We start from the raw sequence: 23074 nt of genomic DNA on the forward strand, positions 1-23074 counted from the left end.
TTTTCTCTTGTATGTGATATTATTGTTCATTTTAAAACATTTATATGACACATTCCCTTAAAGAAAAATAAATAAAAATATACCTAAGAAGAGTACTGGATATTATAATAGATGTTTAATAGGTTATCACACTGTGATATTGTATATAGAGTTAATGCAATCTGATATATAATTACATATGTTTAAAATACGTGTGCATGTAGGCATAGGACCATGAGGCAAAAGTGACCCTCCGTAAGGATTAGCAATACAAACAAGAAAAGGTAAAAAAGCAAGATTGCAGTCAAATAGATGCAATAAATGCAATAAAATATACATTTTATTAGAAAAATAATCAGGATATATGGAGTGGGTATGCAACAAAAGCTAAAAGGAGAAGTATATCACATGAAAATTGATCTGGATAGGGGGTAGGGAGAGGGAGCTGCTGTTTGATGGTACGCATATGTGTAAACTCAATCTCATATACTAGCAATACATATAATATTGTAAAGTGCTGTTGTGCAGTAGATATAGTATATACAAGAATGGATCCAGGGCTGCCACCAGGAATTTCAGGGCCCCATATCGGCAAAATTTTCGGGCCTCCTTGAGACTCCGCCTCCACCCCAGCTCCACCTCCACCCCTCGAACCTTCCACAGTCCCACCGCCCACTCTTGGAAAAACTCCACTTCTGCACCACGTCTTCACCAATCACACATTAACAGTTCCCATCAAACACCAGATCACATAGCCAGCAGCTTTTGTTTTGGCCAAAAGATTTTTTAAGCCGCCACCACGACAAGGTAGACTCTTCTGGCCGGGCTCTATTCTACTTTAACCTATTAAACATCTATTATAATATCCAGTACTCTTCTTAGGTATATTTTTATTTATTTTTCTTTAAGGGAATGTGTCATATAAATGTTTTAAAATGAACAATAATATCACATACAAGAGAAAACTACCCTTACACCATGGCCGGACCACATATTACCACTACATAGTGACAGAATAATACCACATACAAGGAATACCACCACACCACGATTAGACCACATATTACCACCACATAGTGACCGAATAATACCTCATACAGTACAGACCAAAAGCTTGGACACACCTTCTCATTTAAAGATTTTTCTGCATTTTCATGACTATGAAAATTGTACATTCACACTGAAGGCATCAAAACTATGAATTAACACATGTGGAATTATATACTTAACAAAAAAGTGTGAAACAACTGAAAATATGTCTTATATTCTAGGTTCTTCAAAGTAGCCACCTTTTGCTTTGATGACTGCTTTGCACACTCTTGGCATTCTCTTGATGAGCTTCAAGTGGTAGTCCGCAGACCGCCATCATTTCTTCCAGCCAGGACTCATCTCTGCATAAAATAACACACAGTTATCTAGAGCACATTCACCAACTTCTACACTACGCAGCTGAATACAGACATGAACTCACCATTAATATATATATATATAATTATTTATTATGCAACCCACCATTCCAAATATAAATTGTAATCCACCACTGCGCCCCCACTAATTATAAATAGCCATTTTCCCACCTAATAAATATATGAATTAATTAGCACCTGTACTCTTTCCCTCAATTCTTTACCAGTCACACTCCATCATCAACGCCCCCCTGTCCCAATGCATTATATTTACATTCCCCCCTCCGCCCCAATTCATTATGTCATGTCCTCTTTCTCTCCCACCCCCACTTCATCATCATTTACTCTCTCCCACCCCCAATTCATAATTTTTTGTCCTCCACCCTCAATTCATTATTTGCTCTCCGCATCCCCACTCCCAATTCATCATTTGCTCTCCCCATCCCCACTTTCAATTCATTTGCTCGCCCCACCCCCATTCTTCATTTGCGCTCCCTCCACTCCTAATTCATCATTAGCTCTCCTCACCACTCACTCCCAGTTTATTGTTTGCTCTGCCCACTCCCCAGTCCCAGTTCATCATATGCTCTGCCCACTCCCCAGTCCCAGTTCACCATATGCTCTGCCCAGTCCCAGTTCACCATATGCTCTGCCCACTCCCCAGTCCCAGTTCACCATATGCTCTTCCCACTCCCCAGTCCCAGTTCACCATAAGCTCTGCCCACTCCCCAGTCCCAGTCCATCATATGCTCTGCCCACTCCCTAGTCCCAGTTCACCATATGCTCTGCCCACTCCCTAGTCCCAGTTCACCATATGCTCTGCCCACTCCCTAGTCCCAGTTCACCATATGCTCTGCCCAGTCCCAGTTCACCATATGCTCTGCCCACTCCCAGTCCATCATATGCTCTGCCCATTCCGCAGTCCCCAGTCCATCATATGCTCTGCCCAAAAAAAATAAAGTTTTCATTCTTACCTCTCATTGATCCCCGCAGCTCCACTTCCTGACTGGCATCCTGGCACTCGATGCCAGTGGGTATGCGATGACGTCATCGCGTATGTGCTGTCTCCAGGCAGAGGGACTCCTTTGGAGCTGCACAGCCATTCGGCCGTGAGAGCTCCTAGGCACTAGGCAGAAGATCCCTGCGCTGCCAAGATATATGGCGGCGGCTGTACTTGATACCCTGGGGGTGAGCAGAAGCACAAGGGGGGGGGGCCCGGACCAGTCCCCTGCTCTTTACTGCTGTTCACCGGGCCCCATACAGCAATAATGCCCTGATGGCGGCCGTGAATGGATCACCAACATGAATGAAGGTATGGGTTACGTTAACCTAATAAAATAAAGTGCAAGTGCAAATAGATCCTGGTCATGATTACAATATGGTTAATACAATAGGGGTGTCAGCAAGAGACCATGAGTTGTGCAGTGTGCCCAGATTAGCATGAGAGGATATATGCCTGGAATCATGTGAGTAGCAGCATCCACCCCGACGCGCATTTCAGGTTGCTTCGGCATACCCTGAAGAAGGTTACGCCGAAAAGTGTAAAATGTCATTTTATGTCTCAAATTTTATGATCATGTGTAAAGAACAGGACCCAAACTACCAATGAATGCAATGTCATTTTTAAGAAAATAATAAAAGAAAAAATAATAATAATAAAGAAAAGTAATACACGATCAGGTGGCTGTAGTATATATTGGCTACTGTATTACAGCTACGATATACGGTTTTAATTGGTTGAACTTAGATCTCATAGGGTTCGGTTAGTTGGCCTGCTGTAGGTCCAGGTCGGGCAGCCATATCATACCCATCGGATAGATCTTGTAATGACACTGTGCATGACCGGCAGTAGTACGCTAAGGTCTAACGCCATATATCCATATTGTGTACAGGTGAGATAGAAGAAGCTGTGGAAGCCAAGATGCAAGAGGAAGCTGTGAGCGAGGGGCCCGAGACAAAAGAGGATGAAACAGGACACCCAGTGGATGAGGCGGAACCAGAGATGGGTACATTGATAGGGGAGTGAATGTCCTCTTCTTTGTTACACCGGTGAGACAAACATTACAGTCCACGTAATGAGAAGATCCGTCATTGCCGCTCTTCTGTTACTTGGCTTCACTCACTAGTTATGTAAGAAGATACTCTGACTTACACATATGTCGCGTGTGTACAGGAGAACTGGTGTGTTTGTCAGACAATTGCTACTGTATTGTCAATAGGAGCATACGTGTACAGTTAGGTCCATATATATTTGGACAGAGACAACATTTTTCTAATTTTGGTTCTAGACATTACCACAATGAATTTTAAACAAAACAATTCAGATGCAGTTGAAGTTCAGACTTTCAGCTTTCATTTGAGGGTATCCACATTAAAATTGGATGAAGGGTTTAGGAGTTTCAGCTCCTTAACATGTGCCACCCTGTTTTTAAAGGGACCAAAAGTAATTGGACAATTGACTCCAAGGCTATTTCATGGACAGGTGTGGGCAATCCCTTCGTTATGTCATTCTCAATTAAGCAGATAAAAGGCCTGAAGTTGATTTGAGGTGTGGTGCTTGCATTTGGAAGGTTTTGCTGTGAAGTAAACATGCGGTCAAAGGAGCTCTCCATGCAGGTGAAACAAGCCATCCTTAAGCTGCAAAAACAGAAAAAACCCATCCGAGAAATTGCTACAATATTAGGAGTGGCAAAATCTACAGTTTGGTACATCCTGAGAAAGAAAGAAAGCACTGGTGAACTCATCAATCCAAAAAGACCTGGGCGCCCACGGAAGACAACAGTGGTGGATGATCGCAGAATAATCTCCATGGTGAAGAGAAACCCTTTCACAACAGCCAACCAAGTGAACAACACTCTCCAGGAGGTAGGCGTATCAATATCCAAATCTACCATAAAGAGAAGACTGCATGAAAGTAAATACAGAGGGTTCACTGCACGGTGCAAGCCACTCGTAAGCATCAAGAATAAAAAGGCTAGACTGGACTTTGCTAAAAAACATCTAAAAAAGCCAGCACAGTTCTGGAAGAACATTCTTTGGACAGATGAAACCAAGATCAACCTCTACCAGAATGATGGAAAGAGAAAAGTATGGCGAAGGCGTGGTACAGCTCATGATCCAAAGCATACCACATCATCTGTAAAACACGGCGGAGGCAGTGTGATGGCTTGGGCATGCATGGCTGCCAGTGGCACTTCGTCACTAGTGTTTATTGATGATGTGACACAGGACAGAAGCAGCCGAATTAATTCTGATGTATTCAGAGCCATACTGTGTGCTCAGATCCAGCCAAATGCAGCCAAACTGATTGGTCGTCGTTTCATACTACAGATGGACAATGACCCAAAACATAAAGCCAAAGCAACCCAGGAGTTTATTAAAGCTAAAAAGTGGAATATTCTTCAATGGCCAAGTCAGTCACCTGATCTCAACCCAATTGAGCATGCATTTCACTTGTTAAAGACTAAACTTCAGACAGAAAGGCCCAGAAACAAACACCAACTGAAAACCACCGCAGTGAAGGCCTGGTAGAGCATCAAAAAGGAGGAAACACAGCGTCTGGTGATGTCCATGAGTTCAAGACTCCAGGCAGTCATTGCCAACAAAGGGTTTTCAACCAAGTACTAGAAATGAACATTTTATTTACAATTATTTAATCTGTCCAATTACTTTTGGTCCCTTTAAAAACAGGGTGGCACATGTTAAGGAGCTGAAACTCCTAAACCCTTCATCCAATTATAATGTGGATACCCTCAAATGAAAGCTGAAAGTCTGAACTTCAACTGCATCTGAATTGTTTTGTTTAAAATTCATTGTGGTAATGTCTAGAACCAAAATTAGAAAAATTTTGTCTCTGTCCAAATATATATGGACCTAACTGTATGCCAATCATCCATGTATTGCGTTACTTTTTTTTGTACTTTTTTTCTTTCCTTTGTAAATCACTCTGGTCATGGAGGGGGGAAGAAAAGCGGCTTAAATTACATGCAGGTCAGACCTGTTGTAAGCTTTTTACCAGTTCAACTCTGAATTGCATCCATAGTACATGCTAGCAATATTAGCAAGTTACCCTAAAATCACTTACTGACTGTGTCATTCAAATGGGTAGTAATTAAAACAAAGCCATTGGGTCCAATTAATTATAGCATTTTCGGCCTTTTTTTTGTGCAGTTTTTGATGTTTTTTACCTGTTTCATTTGCGCCTTATTCTTTTAATTTGCACCTTTTTTAAAATCTATTGAATCTATTTTACGTGTTCACCCGATGTTTTTTGTTGTTTTTTTTCTTATGTTCGACATTGCGAGTGTGGTTTGGGGTTTCCAGAATTCTTTAGCTGATTCATTAATTGCAAGGTTTTAAAAAGGCGAAAAATTGTTGCGCATGGATGGATTTTTTTATATGTCTGGAATTTGTCCTAAAATATAACAAAATTGTAGCAGGACATGCGACTTTTTGCGTTATAACGTAGCAAAAGAAAGGTCAAAAAAATAAAAAGCATTTTTGATTTTTCCAAAAAAATCCTTGAACTGCATGCACCATTTTGAATAATTTGGCACAAAAAAATGTCAACGAATACCACAAGACAAAAAAAAGTGACTTTAAAAAAGCGCAAATGATGAATCAGGCACTTTATGTCCCTGTTGAGATTTTGGTAAAGGGGTTCTCCTGGATTAAGACAAAGAATAGCTAAAGAAAATGTCATTATAAATAACTAAACACCTTTAATTAGCAAATCACACTCCTTTTTGTCTAACGAGGTAATCACTATAGTACATCAAAATATTTACTGTCTTGCTACACTAACCGAAACCTGACCTAGAATGTTAGTAAGTCAGATGATTGTGAGCATGTGCAGTAGGGACAGGGTGGACAGCAGTGTGAGTAGCCACTCCTTAACCCAGCACTCCTGGTATCTCCAGTATTAGATCAGAAGGACAGGGTGGACAACAGCGTGAGCAGCCTCTTCTTACCTCAGCACCCCTGGTATCTCCAGTATTAGATCAGAAGGACAGGGTGGACAACAGCGTGAGCAGCCTCTTCTTACCTCAGCACAACTGGTATCTCCAGCATTAGATCAGATAGAATACTGGAGATACTAGGAGTGCTAAGGTAAGAAGAGGCTGCTCACACTGCTGTCCACTCTGTCAGTGTTACAAGACAGTGGCCATTTTCATTTTTGACTACCTACCTAAAGGAAATGAGTGTGATTTGCTAACTACAGGTATTTTAGGAATTTTTTAATAATGACATTTTTTTTCATTTCTTTCTTTTCTCTTTCCAGAGAACCCCATTAAGTTTATTCAAATGATTACTAACCTTAGTACATCATTGTACAGTCAGCGTAACTTTCTACATACTTTAAATGTATGTCATGGCCAGTGCATGCTGGCCCCTGCGATGCATTGATGGCACACGGATGGGTTACCAAGGCAGCCAGGGGTCTGGTGAAGGCTCCCATCTTATTATGCTTAGCCATAAAAATCTAGTCTATCAAAATGAAAAATTAATTAACCTATACAGTAAAAGCGGTAAAGAGAAAACAAACTTGAAAACGCAAGGAATATGGTTTCTTGGTCACCACAACTCCCTAAAAGAATACAAAATAAAAAGCTATAAAACATTGTATGTACTACAGGTTAGTGTGTTGCTGCCTGCACAGAGAGCTGGTCACGTCTACAATGTGCTGGCCCAAGTACGGCCGTCTGAACCCAGCTTCAATTTGAGTAAATGCATTTGTTGTTAGTATTAGGCTAAGTTCAGGGTCATATTTCATGGTCCGCATGGTCAGTATACAGACCGCAACGTACAGACTGACCTTGGGGGTCTCCATCTGAACTTACCACCTCGTAGGCATGCATCATGACTGAAAGTGTTGGCACACTTGTAATTGTTCCAGAAAATGAAGTATTTCTCCCAGAAAATGATTGCAATTACAAGTTTTGTTATACACATCTTTATTTCATTTGTGTGTATTTGAACAACACAAAAAAAGAGGGAAAAAAGGCAAATTGGACATAATTTCACACAAAGCCCCGAAAATGGGCCGGACAAAATTGTTAGCACCCTCAACTTAATATTTGGTTGCACACCCTTTGGAATAAATAACTGCAATCAATCGCTTCCTATAACTATCACCAAGCTTCTTACACCGTGCAACTGGAATTTTGGACTGCTCTTCTTTTGCAAACTGCTCCAGGTCTCTCATATTTGAAGGCGCCTTCTCCCAACAGCAATTTTAAGATCTCTCCACAGATGTTCAATGCGATTTAGATCCGGACTGATTGCTGGCCACTTCTGAACTTTCCGGCGCTTTGTTTCCATCCATTTCTGGGGGCTTCTTGAAGTATATTTGGGGTCATTGTCCTGCTGGAAGACCCATGACCTAGGACGCCAACCCAGCTTTCTGACACTGGACACTGCATTGCGACCCAAAATCCTCTGGTAATGTTCAGATTTCATGATGCCTTGCACCCAGTGCCAGAGGCAGCAAAACAACCCCAAAACATCTTTGAACCTCCTCCATATTTGACTGTAGGTACTGTGTTCTTTTCTTTGTAGGCCTCATTTCATTTTTGGTAGACAGTACATTGTCTCTTCAGAGAGGAAGAGGACTAGAACTTTAGTGCCATCTATAGAAAGTAGCAATCCTTAAAGTCAATATCGACTCTCTAACGAGCCTTGCCATATGACTTGGGATGAAAGCCAGAACCAAAATCTCAATTTGCAGACACTGTGTTTCAGGGTACTGCCCCTCGTCAGTGCAAAGTGTGAGATCTGAAACACAGTGTCTGCAAATTGAGGTTCTCGCTTTTATCCTAAGTCATGTGACAAGGCTCTTTAAAAAATTGATATTGACTTTTAGGATTGATACTTCCTATAGGTGGCACTAGATTTCTAGTCCTCTTCCTCTCTGAAGAGACAATTTGCATATTTCCCAGAGGAAAAGTCTCCTCACCTTGACATGCTTAACATGTCACTCTCCGCAACGAGAAATGTTACCCGTTGGATCTCGGTAAACAGTAGAATGATATGCTTTTGCCAAACAGCTACAGTTATATGAAAAAGTTTGGGCACCCCTATTAATCTCAAGCTTAATGTTTTATAAAAATTGGTGTTTTTGCAACAGCTATTTCAGTTTGATATATGTAATAACTGTTGGACACAGTAATGTTTCTGCCTTGAAATGAGGTTTATTGTACTAACAGAAAATGTGCAATCTGCATTCAAACAAAATTTGACATGTGCATAAGTATGGGCACCTCACCAGAAAAGTGACATTAATATTTAGTAGATCCCCCTTTTGCAAAAATAACAGCCTCTAGTCGCTTCCTGTAGCTTTTAATGAGTTCCTGGATCCTGGATAAAGGTATTTTTGAACATTCCTCTTTACAAAACAATTCCAGTTCAGTTAAGTTTGATGGTCGCCGAGCATGGACAGCCCTCTTCAAATGATCCCACAGATGTTCCATGATATTCAGGTCTGGGGACTGGGATGGCCATTCCAGAACATTGTAATTGTTCCTCTGCATGAATGCCTGAGTAGATTTGGAGCGGTGTTTTGGATCATTGTCTTGCTGAAAGATCCATCCCCTGCGTAACTTCAACTTTATCACTGATTCTTGAACATTATTGTCAAGAATCTGCTGATACTGAGTGGATTCCATGCATCCCTCAACTTTAACAAGATTCCCGGTGCCGGCATTGGCCACACAGCCCCAAAGCGTGATGGAACCTCCAACTGTGGGTAGCAAGTGTTTTTCTTGGAATGCTGTGTTTTTTTGCCGCCATGCATAATGCCTTTTTGTATGACCAAACAACTCAATCTTGGTTTCATCAGTCCACAGGACCTTCTTCCAAAAAGAAATTGGCTTCTCCAAATGTGCTTTTGCATACCTCAGCCGACTCTGTTTGTGGCGTGCTTGCAGAAACGGCTTCTTTCGCATCACTCTCCCATACAGCTTCTCCTTGTGCAAAGTGCGTTGTATAGTTGACCGATGCACAGTGACACCATCTGCAGCAAGTTGATGCTGCAGCTCTCTGGAGGTGGTCTGAGGATTGTCCTTGACTGATCTCACCATTCTTCTTCTCTGCCTTTCTGATGTTTTTCTTTGCCTGCCACTTCTGGCCTTAACAAGAACTGTCCCTGTGTTCTTCCATTTCCTTACTATGTTCCTCACAGTGGAAACTGACAGGTTAAATCTCTGAGACAGCTTTTTGTATCCTTCCCCTGAACAACTATGTTGAATAATCTTTGTTTTCAGATCATTTGACAGTTGTTTTGAGGAGCCCATGATGCCACTCTTCATCGGAGATTCAAACAGGAGAGCAAATTGCAAGTGGCCACTTTAAGTAGCTTTTCTCATGATTGCATACACCTGGCTATGAAGTTCAAAGCTCAATGAGGTTACAAAACCAAAAAAAGGGCTTTAGTAAGTCAGTAAAAAGTAGGTAGGAGTATTTAAAACAAGAAAATGATAAGGGTGCCCATACTTGTGCACCTGTCAAATTTTGTTTAAATGCAGATTGCACATTTTCTGTTAGTACAATAAACCTCATTTCAAGGCAGAAACATTACTGTGTCCAACAGTTATTACATATATCAAACTGAAATAGCTGTTGCAAAAACACCAATTTTAAGAAAACATTAAGCTTAAGATTAATAGGGGTGCCCAAACTTTTTCATATAACTGTATATCTTGGTCTCATTTGTCCAAAAGACTCTTTCCCAGAAGAATTTTGGCTTTCTCCTGTACATTTTGGCAAACTGCAGTCTAGTTTTGTTATGTCTGTGTCTGCAGTGGGGTCCTCCTGGGGCTCCTGCCATAGCGTTTCATTTCATTCAAATGTCGACGGATAGTTTGCGCTGACACTGATTCACCCTGAGCCTATAGGACGACTTGAATTTCTTTGGAACTTGATTGGAGCTGCTTATCCACCATTCAGATTATCCTGCGTTGCAACGGTTCATCAATTTTTCTCTGCCGTCCACGTCCAGGGAGATTTGCTACAGTGCTATAGGTTGTAAACTTCTTGATTTTGTTGCGCACCATGGACAAAGGTCAAGCTCTCTGGAGATGGACTTGTAACCTTGAGATTGTTGATATTGTTCAACAAATTTGGTTCTCAAGTCTTCAGACAGTTCTCTTCTCTTTATGTTCTCCATGCTTAGTGTGGCCCACACAGAGAAACAATGCAAAGATTGAGTCAACTTCTCCCCTTTTTATCTGGTTTCAGATTTTCATATTGCCCACACCTGTTACTTTCCACAGGTGAGTTTGAATGAGCATCACATGCTTAAAACAAAGTTATTTACCCACAATTTTGGAAAGGTTGAAACAGTTTTGTCGAGCCCATTTTGGGGGTTTTGTGTGAAATGATGTTCAATTTGCCTTTTTTTTTTTTTTTTGAGTTGTTCCAATACACACAAAGGAAATAAACATGTGTATAACAAAACATGTGTAATTGCAACAATTTTCTGGGAGAAATATTTAATTTTCTGGAATAATTTCAAGGGTGCCAACACTTTCGACCATGACTGTATATGATGCTGTACATTCAGTTTGGGATATCTGCGGTCAGTCCGTACATTGTGGTTTTCATATGGACCATGAAATATGTATTGGTCCTTGTCACTCGTGCTGCTGTAAAAAAAACAAACAAAAAAAAACCAGGCATGTCTCCCTTGTGTTTTGCCCGGTCACACGGTCCATTTAAAAACACGGATGTGTAAGCAGTCCCATAGGTTATAATGGGTATGTGTGGTATCCATGAAAAAAAAACGGATACCATACATACTAGAAACACAGACATGTCAAGGAGGCCTAACATAAGTAATATTTCTAAATAGCTTTAGAATGTCACAATGGTGCTCTACTACTAGGTAATGAATAATAGCGGTATCAGTGAGAATGAGAATTTTTTTTTTCTTTTTTGCAGATACAGCTGATGTAGAAGAATAAGTGCATTCTGCAACCTTCATGATAAACCTTCATGATCTGGACTTTTTTGTACTGTTGCTGGAGAATTTCTGGAGCTTCTTTAGATGTTTAAGAGAGAGTTAAGCCCATCAGAACTCATATCACATTGCCAAGACTTCAGCACGTAGTGACAAGACTTCTACTACAACACAGTTTGTGCCTTATATATATATATATATATATATATATAAACTCTGTTCGGTGGAGTTATTGAACTATCTTTGCCTGATCTCAATGTTCTTCTATGTGGTGTCAAGAAAGAAAGAAGAAGCCTCAAGATGAGGGAAATGTCGCCACCTTGTGGTTGGAAATAGTAATGGTCACACCATATTATTATGTAACAGCCGTTGTCATTTTCCAGCATTAAATGATGTAGACATTACTTGTAAAATGTCATGTTTTCTGTTTTTCACATTGAATGTTTTCCAATATTTACTTGGTTGGAACAAAAAAATACATATAAAGTTGATCATATTTATTTGGGTAAGGCTCTCTTCCTTTCCCCATGACTGCTCCAGTGTCTCAAAGCATTGTACATAAAGGCATGAATGGGGGAGTTTAGGGTGGAAGAACATGACTGATTGCACAGAGCCCGGACCTCAGCCCAAACCAACACTTTTGGGATGAACTAGATCAGAGACTGTGAGCCCAACCTCTCCTCTAACATCATCACATATTGTCTTCTGGATGAATAAGCAAAAACTCCCACAGACACCTCCAAAATCTTGAATAAAATCTTCCCAGAAGAGTGGAAGCTGTAAAGGGGTGGAAAAACTCCATATTAGTGCCTATGATCTAGGATGGGATTTCATAAAAGCGACTGTAGGTAAAATCTGTTGGTGTTCAAATGAGATTCAATATATGAACAAATGTCTCAAATTTGGACACATGTGCTCAGACTTGGACTGGCCCACAGGAGAACAGGGGAATCCTCTGGTGGGCCCCTGTGCAAGATTGGGCCACCACCCTCATATATGAGCAGTACATGGCACTATATACTTGAATCACTATGTACAGACAAAGGCAGCATCTTATTCATTTATCAATCTACCCAGATCATTGTTATATAAATCTTGATTGAGGATAATGTCACATTTGCATGTAGCAGAAAAATGGACCCTGGAGTTGGTTACTGGTGGGCCCTTGGCACCCCAGTCCGACACTGCATTCACTATAGTACGGGCAGCTGCTCTTCCCGCTTTCAGTCCGATGCACACTATGTGTTGGTAGATGATGAAGGGGACTGGCTGTCTCAGAGCTGAGTTAGACAGCCGGTCTCCTGCATTACATGCAGACACAGGAGGAGGTGAGAGGACCCCAGCCTGTGTCGGAACAACAATGGAAGTGGAGTGGAAGTGCTGGCACTGTAGTTACTTGGTTGTACTGTATATACCAGTTAGCGAGGAGCGCACTACTTGCGGTTTATACCTTGGTAGATCGGAATAGAGACAGGCTGTGTGTTCTTTTTCCTATGACTGTATATTCATTATACACAATGTCTGACATATCAATACACTGCACTGAAAAATTTGTTAAGCAATCTTTCATGACCACACTAATATAAGATATGACATCAGAATCTACTGTTTGGGCACTATTTGACTTTTAGAGCATAATTTTGGCTGGAACTGTCTGCAGACGTCATGTCACATTTGCAGAGCCCCCAAGATGCCGAAACAGCAGACACATCCCACAAGTGACCCAATATTGGAAAATATACCCCCTTAATTAATTAATCTTGGGGTGTAGTGATCATTGTAACATACCTGGCGGCATCCTTGCATAGTGGTCCATCTCCCACTGTGCAAGAGCGCGCACTTGATCTCCAGTCCAGTCTGCTAGCCTGGCTTCCCTCCATACTGTCTGCTTGCCTCTGTTTCTGCTGCTTAAGGGCGGCACCCGATCACTTCCTGCTTCTTGTAGCTGCTGCAGGCACACCCCTTGTGCGTCCTCAGCCTATTGCTGTCTGTCACCTGGTATTTAACCCAGCTCCTCCCTGGAATCCATGCCTGAGCATTGTGTTCTGTCAGTTGGCTTCCTGTCACTGATGTGCCAGGTCCTGTCTATGTTTCCTGCCTTGCGGTATCAGTTCCCGTGTCTGAACTGTGTCCTGTCTGAACTATCTTCTAGCCTGTTGTCTTCTGCCTATCCTGGAGGCTGTATTTCCAGGCCAGTGTGAACACGCTCCTAGCCTGCTCTTTCCGCCTTCTAGGGGCCGCATACCTAGACCCGTTCCTGTATCTTGCCTGTTCCCGTCTGAACACGCTCCTAGCCTTTTCGTTCCGCCTTCTAAGGGCCGCATACCTAGACCCACTCCTGTATCTTGCTGCTGTGTCTGTTCTTGTCTGTATACTCTCCTAGCCTGTTACCTGTTTTTCTCTATGTCCGTACCTTCCCTTTTCCTGCAGAATCTGATCCTGTACCTAACTCCTACTCGTTGTCCCTGTACTCCCGTTTGTGAGTTTAGAGTCCACTCGCTACTTCATTGCAAGTATCCTGTGTGTACCTGGTTCTGCCTTTCCCTTCCAGTCTGTTCCGTGTGAACAGAGCCCTGTCGCCTCTGCTCTGCCTTGCTCACCGCTCCGGCGGTTCTTGCCCGCTCTGCCTTGCTCACCGCTCCTGCGGTTTCCGCTCTGCTCTGACCCTTTGCTCGCTGCTCCGGCAGTCTCGCTCTGCTCTGACCCTTTGCTCGCTGCTCCGGCAGTCTCGCTCTGCTCTGACCCTTTGCTCACTGCTCCGGCAGTCTCGCTCTGCTCTGACCCTTTGCTCGCTGCTCCGCAGTCTCGCTCTGCTCTGACCCTTTTCTCGCTGCTCCGGCAGTCTCGCTCTGCTCTGACCCTTTGCTCGCTGCTCCGGCAGTCTCGCTCTGCTCTGACCCTTTGCTCGCTGCTCCGGCAGTCTCGCTCTGCTCTGACCCTTTGCTCGCTGCTTCGGCAGTCTCGTCCTGCTCCTCTCTCGCTCACCGCTCCAGGCGGCCTTGTCCTGCTCTTCTCTCGCTCACCGCTCCTGGCGGTCTCGTCTTGTTCTGCTCTGGCTCGCCGCTCTGGGCGGCCTCACTCTGCTGTTTGTCCACCGCATCTGCGGTTCTGTTCCTGAGTCCCAGTCTGTACTGGGTCCTATCCACTCGGTGCTCCAACCTGTCGTACCTGCCAGTACTTCCCTGCCTGCATACCAGTCGTGCTTACCAGCATCCGCTAGTCTGCATACCAGCCGTGTCTGCCTGTTCCTGTATTCCCCTGTGTGGGTCAATGGCCGTGTCCGGGGTCTGTCCTGGAGTAGCACCTGGTCCCTCTGCTCGGTTCCTCCTTGGTGCACTGGCGTCGTATGCAGTCGTGCGACCCTGGTCGGATCGGGTGGATACTTAGTTACGCCCCTCCAGGCATTCACTCTCCGGCACGGTCCAGTGGAATCACTACATATACACGCACACGCCACTCAGCCCGGGCGTGTGCATTCCAATCATCTTTTTGGACCACAGGTGCTTCATGAAAGTCTATAACATTCGGACGTGAAAATAAAAAAAACTTTTTTCCTAAGTACACCACCGTTCAAAAGTTTGGGGTCATTTAGAAATTTCATTATTTTTGAAAGAAAAGCACATTTTTTTCAATGAAGCTAACCGTAAATGTATCAGAAATACACTCTATACCAGTGGTTCTCAACTCCAGTCCTCAAGACCCACCAACAGATCATGTTTTCAAGATTTCCTTAGTATTGCACAGGCAATAATTCCATCACCTGTGCAAAACTAAGATAATCCTGAAAACATGATCTGTTGGTGGGTCTTGAGGACTGGAGTTGAGAACCACTGCTCTATACATTGTTAATGTGGTAAATGACTATTCTAGCTGCAAACGTCTTGTTTTTATTGCAATATCTACATAGGTGTATAGAGGCCCATTTCCAACAACCACCACTCCAGTGTTTTAATGGTACACTGTGTTTGCTGTGTAAGAAGGCTAATGGAGGTTTAGAAAACCCTAGAAAACACTTGCACAAGTATGTTAGCCCAGCTGAAAACGGTTTGACTGATTTCAGAAGCTATAAAATTGCCCTTCCTTTGAGTTAGTTGAGAATCTGGAGCATTACATTTGTTTGTTCTATGAAAATCTCAAAATGGCCAGAAAAAGAGAACTTTCATGTGAAACTCGACAGCATTCTTGTTCTTAGAAATGAAGGCTATTCCATGCGAGAAGTTGCCAAGAAACTGAAGATTTCCTACAACGGTGTGTACTACTCCCTTCAGAGGAGAGCACAAACAGGCTCTAACCAGAGTAGAAAGAGAAGTGGGAGACCCCGCTGCACAACTGAGCTACAAGACAAGTACATTAGTCTCTAGTTTGAGAAATCGACGCCTCACAGCTCAACTGGCAGCTTCATTAAATAGTACACGCAAAACGCCAGTGTCAACATTTACAGTGAAGAGGCTACTCCGGGATGCTGGCCTTCAGGGCAAAGTGGCAAAGAAAAAGCCATATCTGTGACTGGCTAATAAAAGAAAAAGATTAATATGGGCAAAAGAACACAGACATTGGACAGAGGAAGATTGGAAAAAAGTTTTATGGACAGACAAATCAAATGTGAGGTGTTTGGATCACACAGAAGAACATTTGTGAGACGCAGAACAACTGAAAAGATGCTGGAAGAGTGCCTAAGGCCATCTGTCAAGCATGGTGGAGGTAATGTGATGGTCTGGGTTTGCTTTGGTGCTGGTAAAGTGGGACATTTGTACAAGGTAAATGGGATTTTGAATAAGGAAGGCTATCACTCTATTTTGCAACGCCATGCCATACCCTGTGGACAGCGCTTAATTGGAGCCAATTTCATCATACAACAGGACAATGACCCAAAGCGCACCTCCAAATTATGCATGAACTATTTAGGGAAGAAGCAAATTATTCTTTCTAATAAAAATCATTATTTCTAACCTTATCAATGTCTGGACTATATTTTCTATTCAATTTGCAACTCATTTGATAAATAAAAGTATGAGTTTTCATGGAAAACACAAAATTGTCTGGGTGACCCCAAACTTTTGAACGGTAGTGTAAATAATTTATTCCAGAATTTTTCATTTTCTCAAAGGTAACAGGAAAGAATGGTGCACACAATTTGTAAAGTGATTTCTCCTGAGTCCAGCGATACCCCTTATGTGGTGGAAAGCTACTGTTTTGGTACACAGAAGGGAAGGAGCATAAATTTGGTTACATGCTCCTCCTCCGGCAGCCATTGGATGGACAGGATAGTTGTGCAGTCCATGAAGGCTACACAAAAAAAAAGAAAGTGGCCCTCTTCCTGAGAAATCATCAGTGAGCTTGTTCTGACAGTCTAAACCTCCATTCTCTGTTGACAGACTACAGATCTGAGTGAAAGCTTATATTGGGGCCATTTTTTTAATAGCTTTTTTTATGCTGTTCACTATGCTCTAAAAGTGATAAGACGACTTTGGCCTCAATTCATCATTTGCAGGTTTTTTTTAAAGAGAACCTGTTAGCACGATTTTGTAATGTAAAGTAAAGACATGGCTGTAATGGGGCTGTAATACTAATTACATTGATACCTTTGAGGTTCTTCTTCAGTCGCCATTTCAACTGTTCTGTTAATTAGATTTTGGCGCACAGAGTCTTCTCCCTGTCTGTGATTCCCTGGCCCCTCCAGTCTGTGAATGACAGGTCACTGCTGAGATTTCATATAGATATTCACAGACCGGAGGCAGGGTCGGGGAACCACAGACAGGGAGAAGACCCAGTGCAGAGTCCGGCCCCTGTGCACCGCAATTGAATCAGCTGAAAACATCTGGAATTGCTAAACTCAGCTCACAAAGCGGGAAAAAACAAACAAAAAGAAAACAGGCAAACACATAAAATAGACTTAAAAAAAGTCACAGATAGAATAATGAATTGGGAGAAAACAAAAAGGTGCAAAACACACAAAAGTAGACGAAAAACAGGCGCAAAAGCAATGATGAATTGGGGCCTTTATTCTTCAGGTCACTACCATTACAGCGACGCCAGGGTTGTATAGTATTTTTTATTTAATATTTTTGCACACTAAAAACACACACACACACACATATATATATATATATATAAAAAAAAAATTTGCCTTGCCATATTCTTAGAGCCATCACTTATTTTTCCACTGGGGTTGTTTTTTGCTGGATGAATTAAAAGTTGAATTACCGTAACGCTGTGTGCCCACGATGCGTTTTTGGTGCGTATTTGCTGCGCGTAAACAGTCCAGAAACGCATTGCATACCTTATCCTATGACATTCTGCAAGTTCTGTGCACATGGTCCGTATTTTTTCTGCGCAGATTTTACTCACAGAAAAAATACGGACATGACCAATGCGTTTCTGCATGCGTATTTGCCTATACAATGCATTGGAAATACGCATGCAAATACGCGTCAAATACGCATAAAAAACGCATGTAAAAAACGCATGCGTTTTTCTGCCAAGGAGATGCAGAAATGCTCAGGAAAAGTTCTGCTTCATTTCTGCATTGTGGGCACTAAGCCTTAGTCAGTTATACATACAGAGCCACAGTAGATTCCGGTAAGTATACAGTAGTTTGATATGGTGTCCATCAAGCACAGCCCAGTAATCTAATATTAGAAGGTCTTCACTTCCCGTGCTGGAGGGGTAACTCGCAAGACGTATAACTTGTCCCTTCATACTCTGTAAAAGACCCTCAATTAATTTCCAAAATTATTTTTATTAGGGGATTTTTACAGTATAGTGGACAAGGAGTCAGGAAGGGGATGCAGGGAAAGGAAAGGCAACCAAATAAAGGAAGAGAGAAAATGGGGTAGGGAGGAAGAGGAGAGAAGGAAAAAAAAGGAAATGAAGATCATCTTAACATAGTTGCACCACAAAGTTAACATACCAAGTGCAAAAACAACATAGAATGAAGTATAGATTAAAAGAATTCTGGCACAGTAATAAAACATCATATAAAGAGGCTTCTCTTACTTAGAGGAAAAATTGCATTCCAAGGGGACCATTTGGAATTATATTTAGGTAGAGTGTTATTCCTTAAAGCTAAGGATATTTCAAAGGTGTTATGGGAGAACATAATATCAATTATGTCGGAAATAGAGGGAATATCCATCGATTTCCACTTTGACGCAATACGAGTTTTTATAACAGAAAAAATATGTAAAGAAACTTGTTCATTTTTTGAGGGAGGTCATCTGCTTCCAGGAAAAGGAGAATCAATTGGGGAGAAATTTTTACGGGAGATTCATTGATTTTATTCAATAGTAAAGAGACATCTCTCCTAAGTATCGAAAGTTTTGGACCTTCCCAGAATATGTGAAGAAGATTGCCTCTTTGACCACAATTCCTCCAGCACAAATCAGATTGATCAAGAAATGCGTTTTTATGTCTAGTGGGAGTGTAGAATCATCTAGAAAATTTTTTTTTTAAATAATTTTCATGTAGGTTTGCACCAATAGAAGATTTGTATGCTAGTTCCACCGCTTTTTTCCATTTAGGAGGAAATGATTATTTAGATCTTTTTCCCATCTCCACATATAATTCAGTTTTTCAAATGAGACATCAGAATTAAAAATTGAGTAGATATTCTTCATATTCCAAATTGAGTTATTCATAGGCTTCTCTAAAATAGTAACAAGTTCCCTTGAAAGGGTCAGAAGTAAAGAGAATTTATTTCTAATATACTTCTTTAAGTGTAGAAATTTATATAATTCTTCATCAGGAAGATTGTATAGGGGTTTTAATGACTGAAAGTTTATAACGGAGTCTAATTTAGGCCCCGTTATTAGTGAAGAACAGTCTAGAATTCCACATTTTTCCCATTTTTTACTTGGAAAATTTGGTAGAGCTGTATGAAAAATTGAGATAGGAAGTTTGTTGGGATTAATGTTACATTTATTAGTTTTTGAGATACTATATAGCTTTTTCTAAAGTGAGATAATAGATTTAATCAATGAGTGATTAGGTTAAGGAAGAGATGGTTCCAATAAATGGGATATTATCAATGATGATAAAGAGCAATTATTATTAGAAGCTTTTTCAAGTTCCGTTCAGGCAGGTTTATCGGACTCAAGGAACCAGTATCTGTTTTGAAGAATGATATGAGAAGCATGGTAGGCATAGATATTGGGTAGGTCGATTCCACCATTTTTCTTATGTTTAAACAGTGAAACCTTTGAGATCCTAGTGGGTTTAGCTTTCCATATAAACTTGGATAATTATTTATGCAGTTTATTAATCCAATGGTCAGGGATTTGGATGGGGATAGAACAAAATATATATTGAAATTTAGGAAGGATCATCATATTAAAAAGAATAATCCTACCTATCCAAGATGTATCAGATTTATCAAAGTTGTCAAGGTCATCTTGTATGGATTTCTGAATATTACACAGATTTTTTATCTAAGATTGTGTAGTATGGATTAGTAATTTTTATCCCCACAATATGGAATACTAAATTTCTCCCATGAGTAAGGAAATTCATTTTTTAGGGATTTCCTTAGGCTGGAATCTATGAAAAAAAAACAGTATTTTTGATTTCTTTATATTTACTTTATAATGAGAAACCAAGGAAAATGACTCAAATCACTGAGGATACTGCTCGTTATGAATTTATAGGATCTGAAATTGTAATTAGTGTATCATCTGCAAAGAGCCCTATTTTATGCGGTCTTGAATTTGTGACAATATCCCTTATTAAATGATGAGACCTAATAGATTCAGCAAAAGGCTCCATTATCAAGATGAAGCGTAATGGGGATAATGTGCACCCCTGTCGAGTACCATTGGATATGGAGAAGTAATTAGAGAAATGATTAACAGAGACTGTTGCTGAAGGGAAGGAGTATATAGCAGAAATAACTCTTAGAATTTGCCCTTTAAACCTAAATTTTTCAAGGGTGGCAAACGTGTAGTTCCAGTTTATACGGTCAAATGCCTGTTCGGCGTCCAGTGATAATAGAATTGAGGGGTATCTCCTCTCCTATATGGATGATAAATTCAAAATTCTTCTCGTTCCATCCAAAGCCTGCCTTCCCTTAACAAAGCAGCAAACCTGGTCCGAATGTATAAGTCCCGGCAGAACTTTGAGCAGTCTCTGGGCAATCGCTTTAGCATAGATCTTTAAATCTGAATTTAGCAATGAGATAAGCCTATAGCTCGATACTACTGAGGGATCGCTGCCCTGTTTGGGAATCACTACTATACAACCCCTGGCAAAAATTATGGAATCACCGGGCTCGGAGGATGTTCATTCAGTTGTTTAAAGTTGTTGAAAAAAAGCAGATCACAGACATGGCACAAAACTAAAGTCATTTCAAATGGCAACTTTAGGGCTTTAAGAAACACAAAAAGAAATCAAGATTAAAAATGTGGTACTCAGTAAGGGTAATTTTTTTCAGACCAAGCAGAGGGAAAAAATTATGGAATCACTCAATTCTGAGGAAAAAATTATGGAATCATGAAAAACAAAACACACAAAAGAACACTCCAATACATCACTAGTATTTTGTTGCACCACCTCTGGCTTTAATAACAGCTTGCAGTCTCTGAGGCATGGACTTAATGAGTGACAAACAGTACTTTTCATCAATCTGGCTCCAACTTTCTTTGATTGCTGTTGCCAGATCAACTTTGCAGGTTGGAGCCTTGTCATGGACCATTTTCTTCAACTTCCACCAAAGATTTTCAATTGAATTGAGATTCGGACTATTTGCAGGCCATGACATCGACCTTATGTCTAGGTCTTCTTTCAAGGAATGTTTTCACAGTTTCACAGTGTCTTCTTTCAAGGAATGTTTTCACAGTTTTTGCTCTATGGCAGGATGCATTATCATCTTGAAAAATGATGTCATCATCCCCAAACATCCTTTCAATTGATGGGATAAGAAAACTGTCCAAAATATCAATGTAAACTTGGGCATTTATTGAAGATGTAATGACAGCCATCTCCCCAGTGCCTTTACCTGACATGCAGCCCCATATCATCAATGACTGTGGAAATTTGCATGTTTGCTTCATGCAGTCATCTTTATAAATCTCATTGGAAAGGCACCAAACAAAAGTTCCAGCATCATCACCTTGCCCAATGCAGATTCGCGATTCATCACTGAATAGGACTTTCATCCATTCATCCACAGTCCACGAATGCTTTTCCTTAGCCCATTGTAACCTTGTTTTTTTCTGTTTAGGTGTTAATGATGGCATTTGTTTAGCTTTTCTGTATGTAAATCCCATTTCCTTTAGGTGGTTTCTTACAGTCGGTCACAGACATTGACTCCAGTTTCCTCCCATTCGTTCCTCATTTGTTTTGTTGTGCATTTCCAGTTTTGGAGACATATTGCTTTAAGTTTCCGGTCTTGATGCTTTGATGCCTTCCTTGGTCTACCAGTATGTTTGTATTTGGTCCAGATTTTAGACACAGCTGACTGTGAACAACCAACATCTTTTGCAACATTGCATGATGATTTTCCTTCTTTTAAGAGTTTGATAATCCTCTCCTTTGTTTCAGGGGTTGTAGTTGCTTGGAGAGATTCTTTGGGAAAAGAAGTCTCGTTGACTGCATGGTTGAACATGGAAGTTAATGGAAATGAGAGATGTTGACTAGTGTTGAGCGAGTATGTTCTGTTAACCCTTTCGCCGAGTATGCTTGGGCGAGCACCGAGTAGTTACAGCTGCTCGGTGTTATGTTTAAATCACTCCCGCGTTCATGATTTGCGACTGTTTGACAGCTTTCTTACATGTGAGGAATGATTGTTTCTTTTGCATTCCTCACATGTAATAAAGCTGTCAAACAGAACATACTCGCTAATGTTGACTAAATATCTTATAATATTCATTAGGTAAGCCGTCTGGGCCAGGTGACTTATTTTCCTTTAAACTGTTGATTAATTTGTTCTACATTGAGTTGGGGGAAGACTAATATTAGTGAGGAATTGGTTAATTTCATTACAGTTGGGTTGTGGAGTCATCCTTTAGATTGTATAAAGAGGAGTAGAATAATGCACTTTGTTCTGCCATATCTTGAGGGTGAAGATAGATACCAGCATTTTTGATAGATAAAACTCCTGTTTCAAGTGTTGCTGTTTAACTTTATTAGCCATGAGCCTAGTCATTTTATTATATGAAAAGTAGTGGTTTAGTTTGATCGCATTAATTACTTTGTCATAATCCTCCAACAGCAAAGTTTTAAATTCTGCTCTTAGGCTTAAAATTTTAGAATGTGTTCCTTCAGAGGGATTTATTAGTTGTTTTTTCTCCTCTTCTTTTATTTTTTGTGAGATATTTTGAATATTTTCCCTAATTTGTTTTTTGAATTGGGCATTTACCTGAATAAGAACACCCAATAACTGCCTTGTGGGCGTTCCAAATAGAAAAAGGGGAAATATTTTGAGTAGAATTCTCCTGGAAATAAAAAGCCATTGCTTTTTCTCTTTTCTCCTTGAATGCTGGGCATCGAAGAAGAAAAGAGTTACATCTCCACCTCCTAGAGTTATTCCCATTGACAACTGATTTGATCGAAAAATGTATTGGTGCGTGATCAGACCATGAAATGTTCCCTATGTTGAGGTCCTTAAATCTCTGAAGAGAAGTGATATTGGTTAAAACCAAATTGATTCTCGAAATAGTTTTGATGACCGTCAGAATAGTATGTAAATTCCCTAGATGAAGAATTCAGACATCTAAAGACATCAAATAGTTGCTGTTTGATG

General features: G+C 40.9%; 1 protein-coding gene across 2 annotated transcripts in view; it reads left to right on the top strand.

Annotated features, from left to right (window-relative positions):
* ERICH5 (glutamate rich 5) overlaps positions 1–11707 on the top strand; it is a 50444-nt gene extending 38737 nt beyond the window's left edge. The window contains exons 3-4 of one of the 2 annotated variants that reach the window (XM_073676771.1): positions 3278–3434; positions 11322–11707. In XM_073676771.1, the coding sequence (XP_073532872.1) occupies positions 3278–3411 (134 nt within the window). In that variant the 3' untranslated portion in view covers positions 3412–3434; positions 11322–11707. The remainder of the gene's footprint in view (positions 1–3277; positions 3435–11321) is intronic. The other variant, XM_073676770.1, reaches the window with a different exon arrangement.
* The last annotated feature ends 11367 nt before the right edge of the window (positions 11708–23074 follow it).

Source organism: Phyllobates terribilis, unplaced genomic scaffold (genome assembly GCF_046119375.1).
Source record: "Phyllobates terribilis strain yellow unplaced genomic scaffold, ASM4611937v1 Scaffold_4__5_contigs__length_816908805, whole genome shotgun sequence".
NCBI classification, from domain to species: Eukaryota; Metazoa; Chordata; class Amphibia; order Anura; family Dendrobatidae; genus Phyllobates; species Phyllobates terribilis.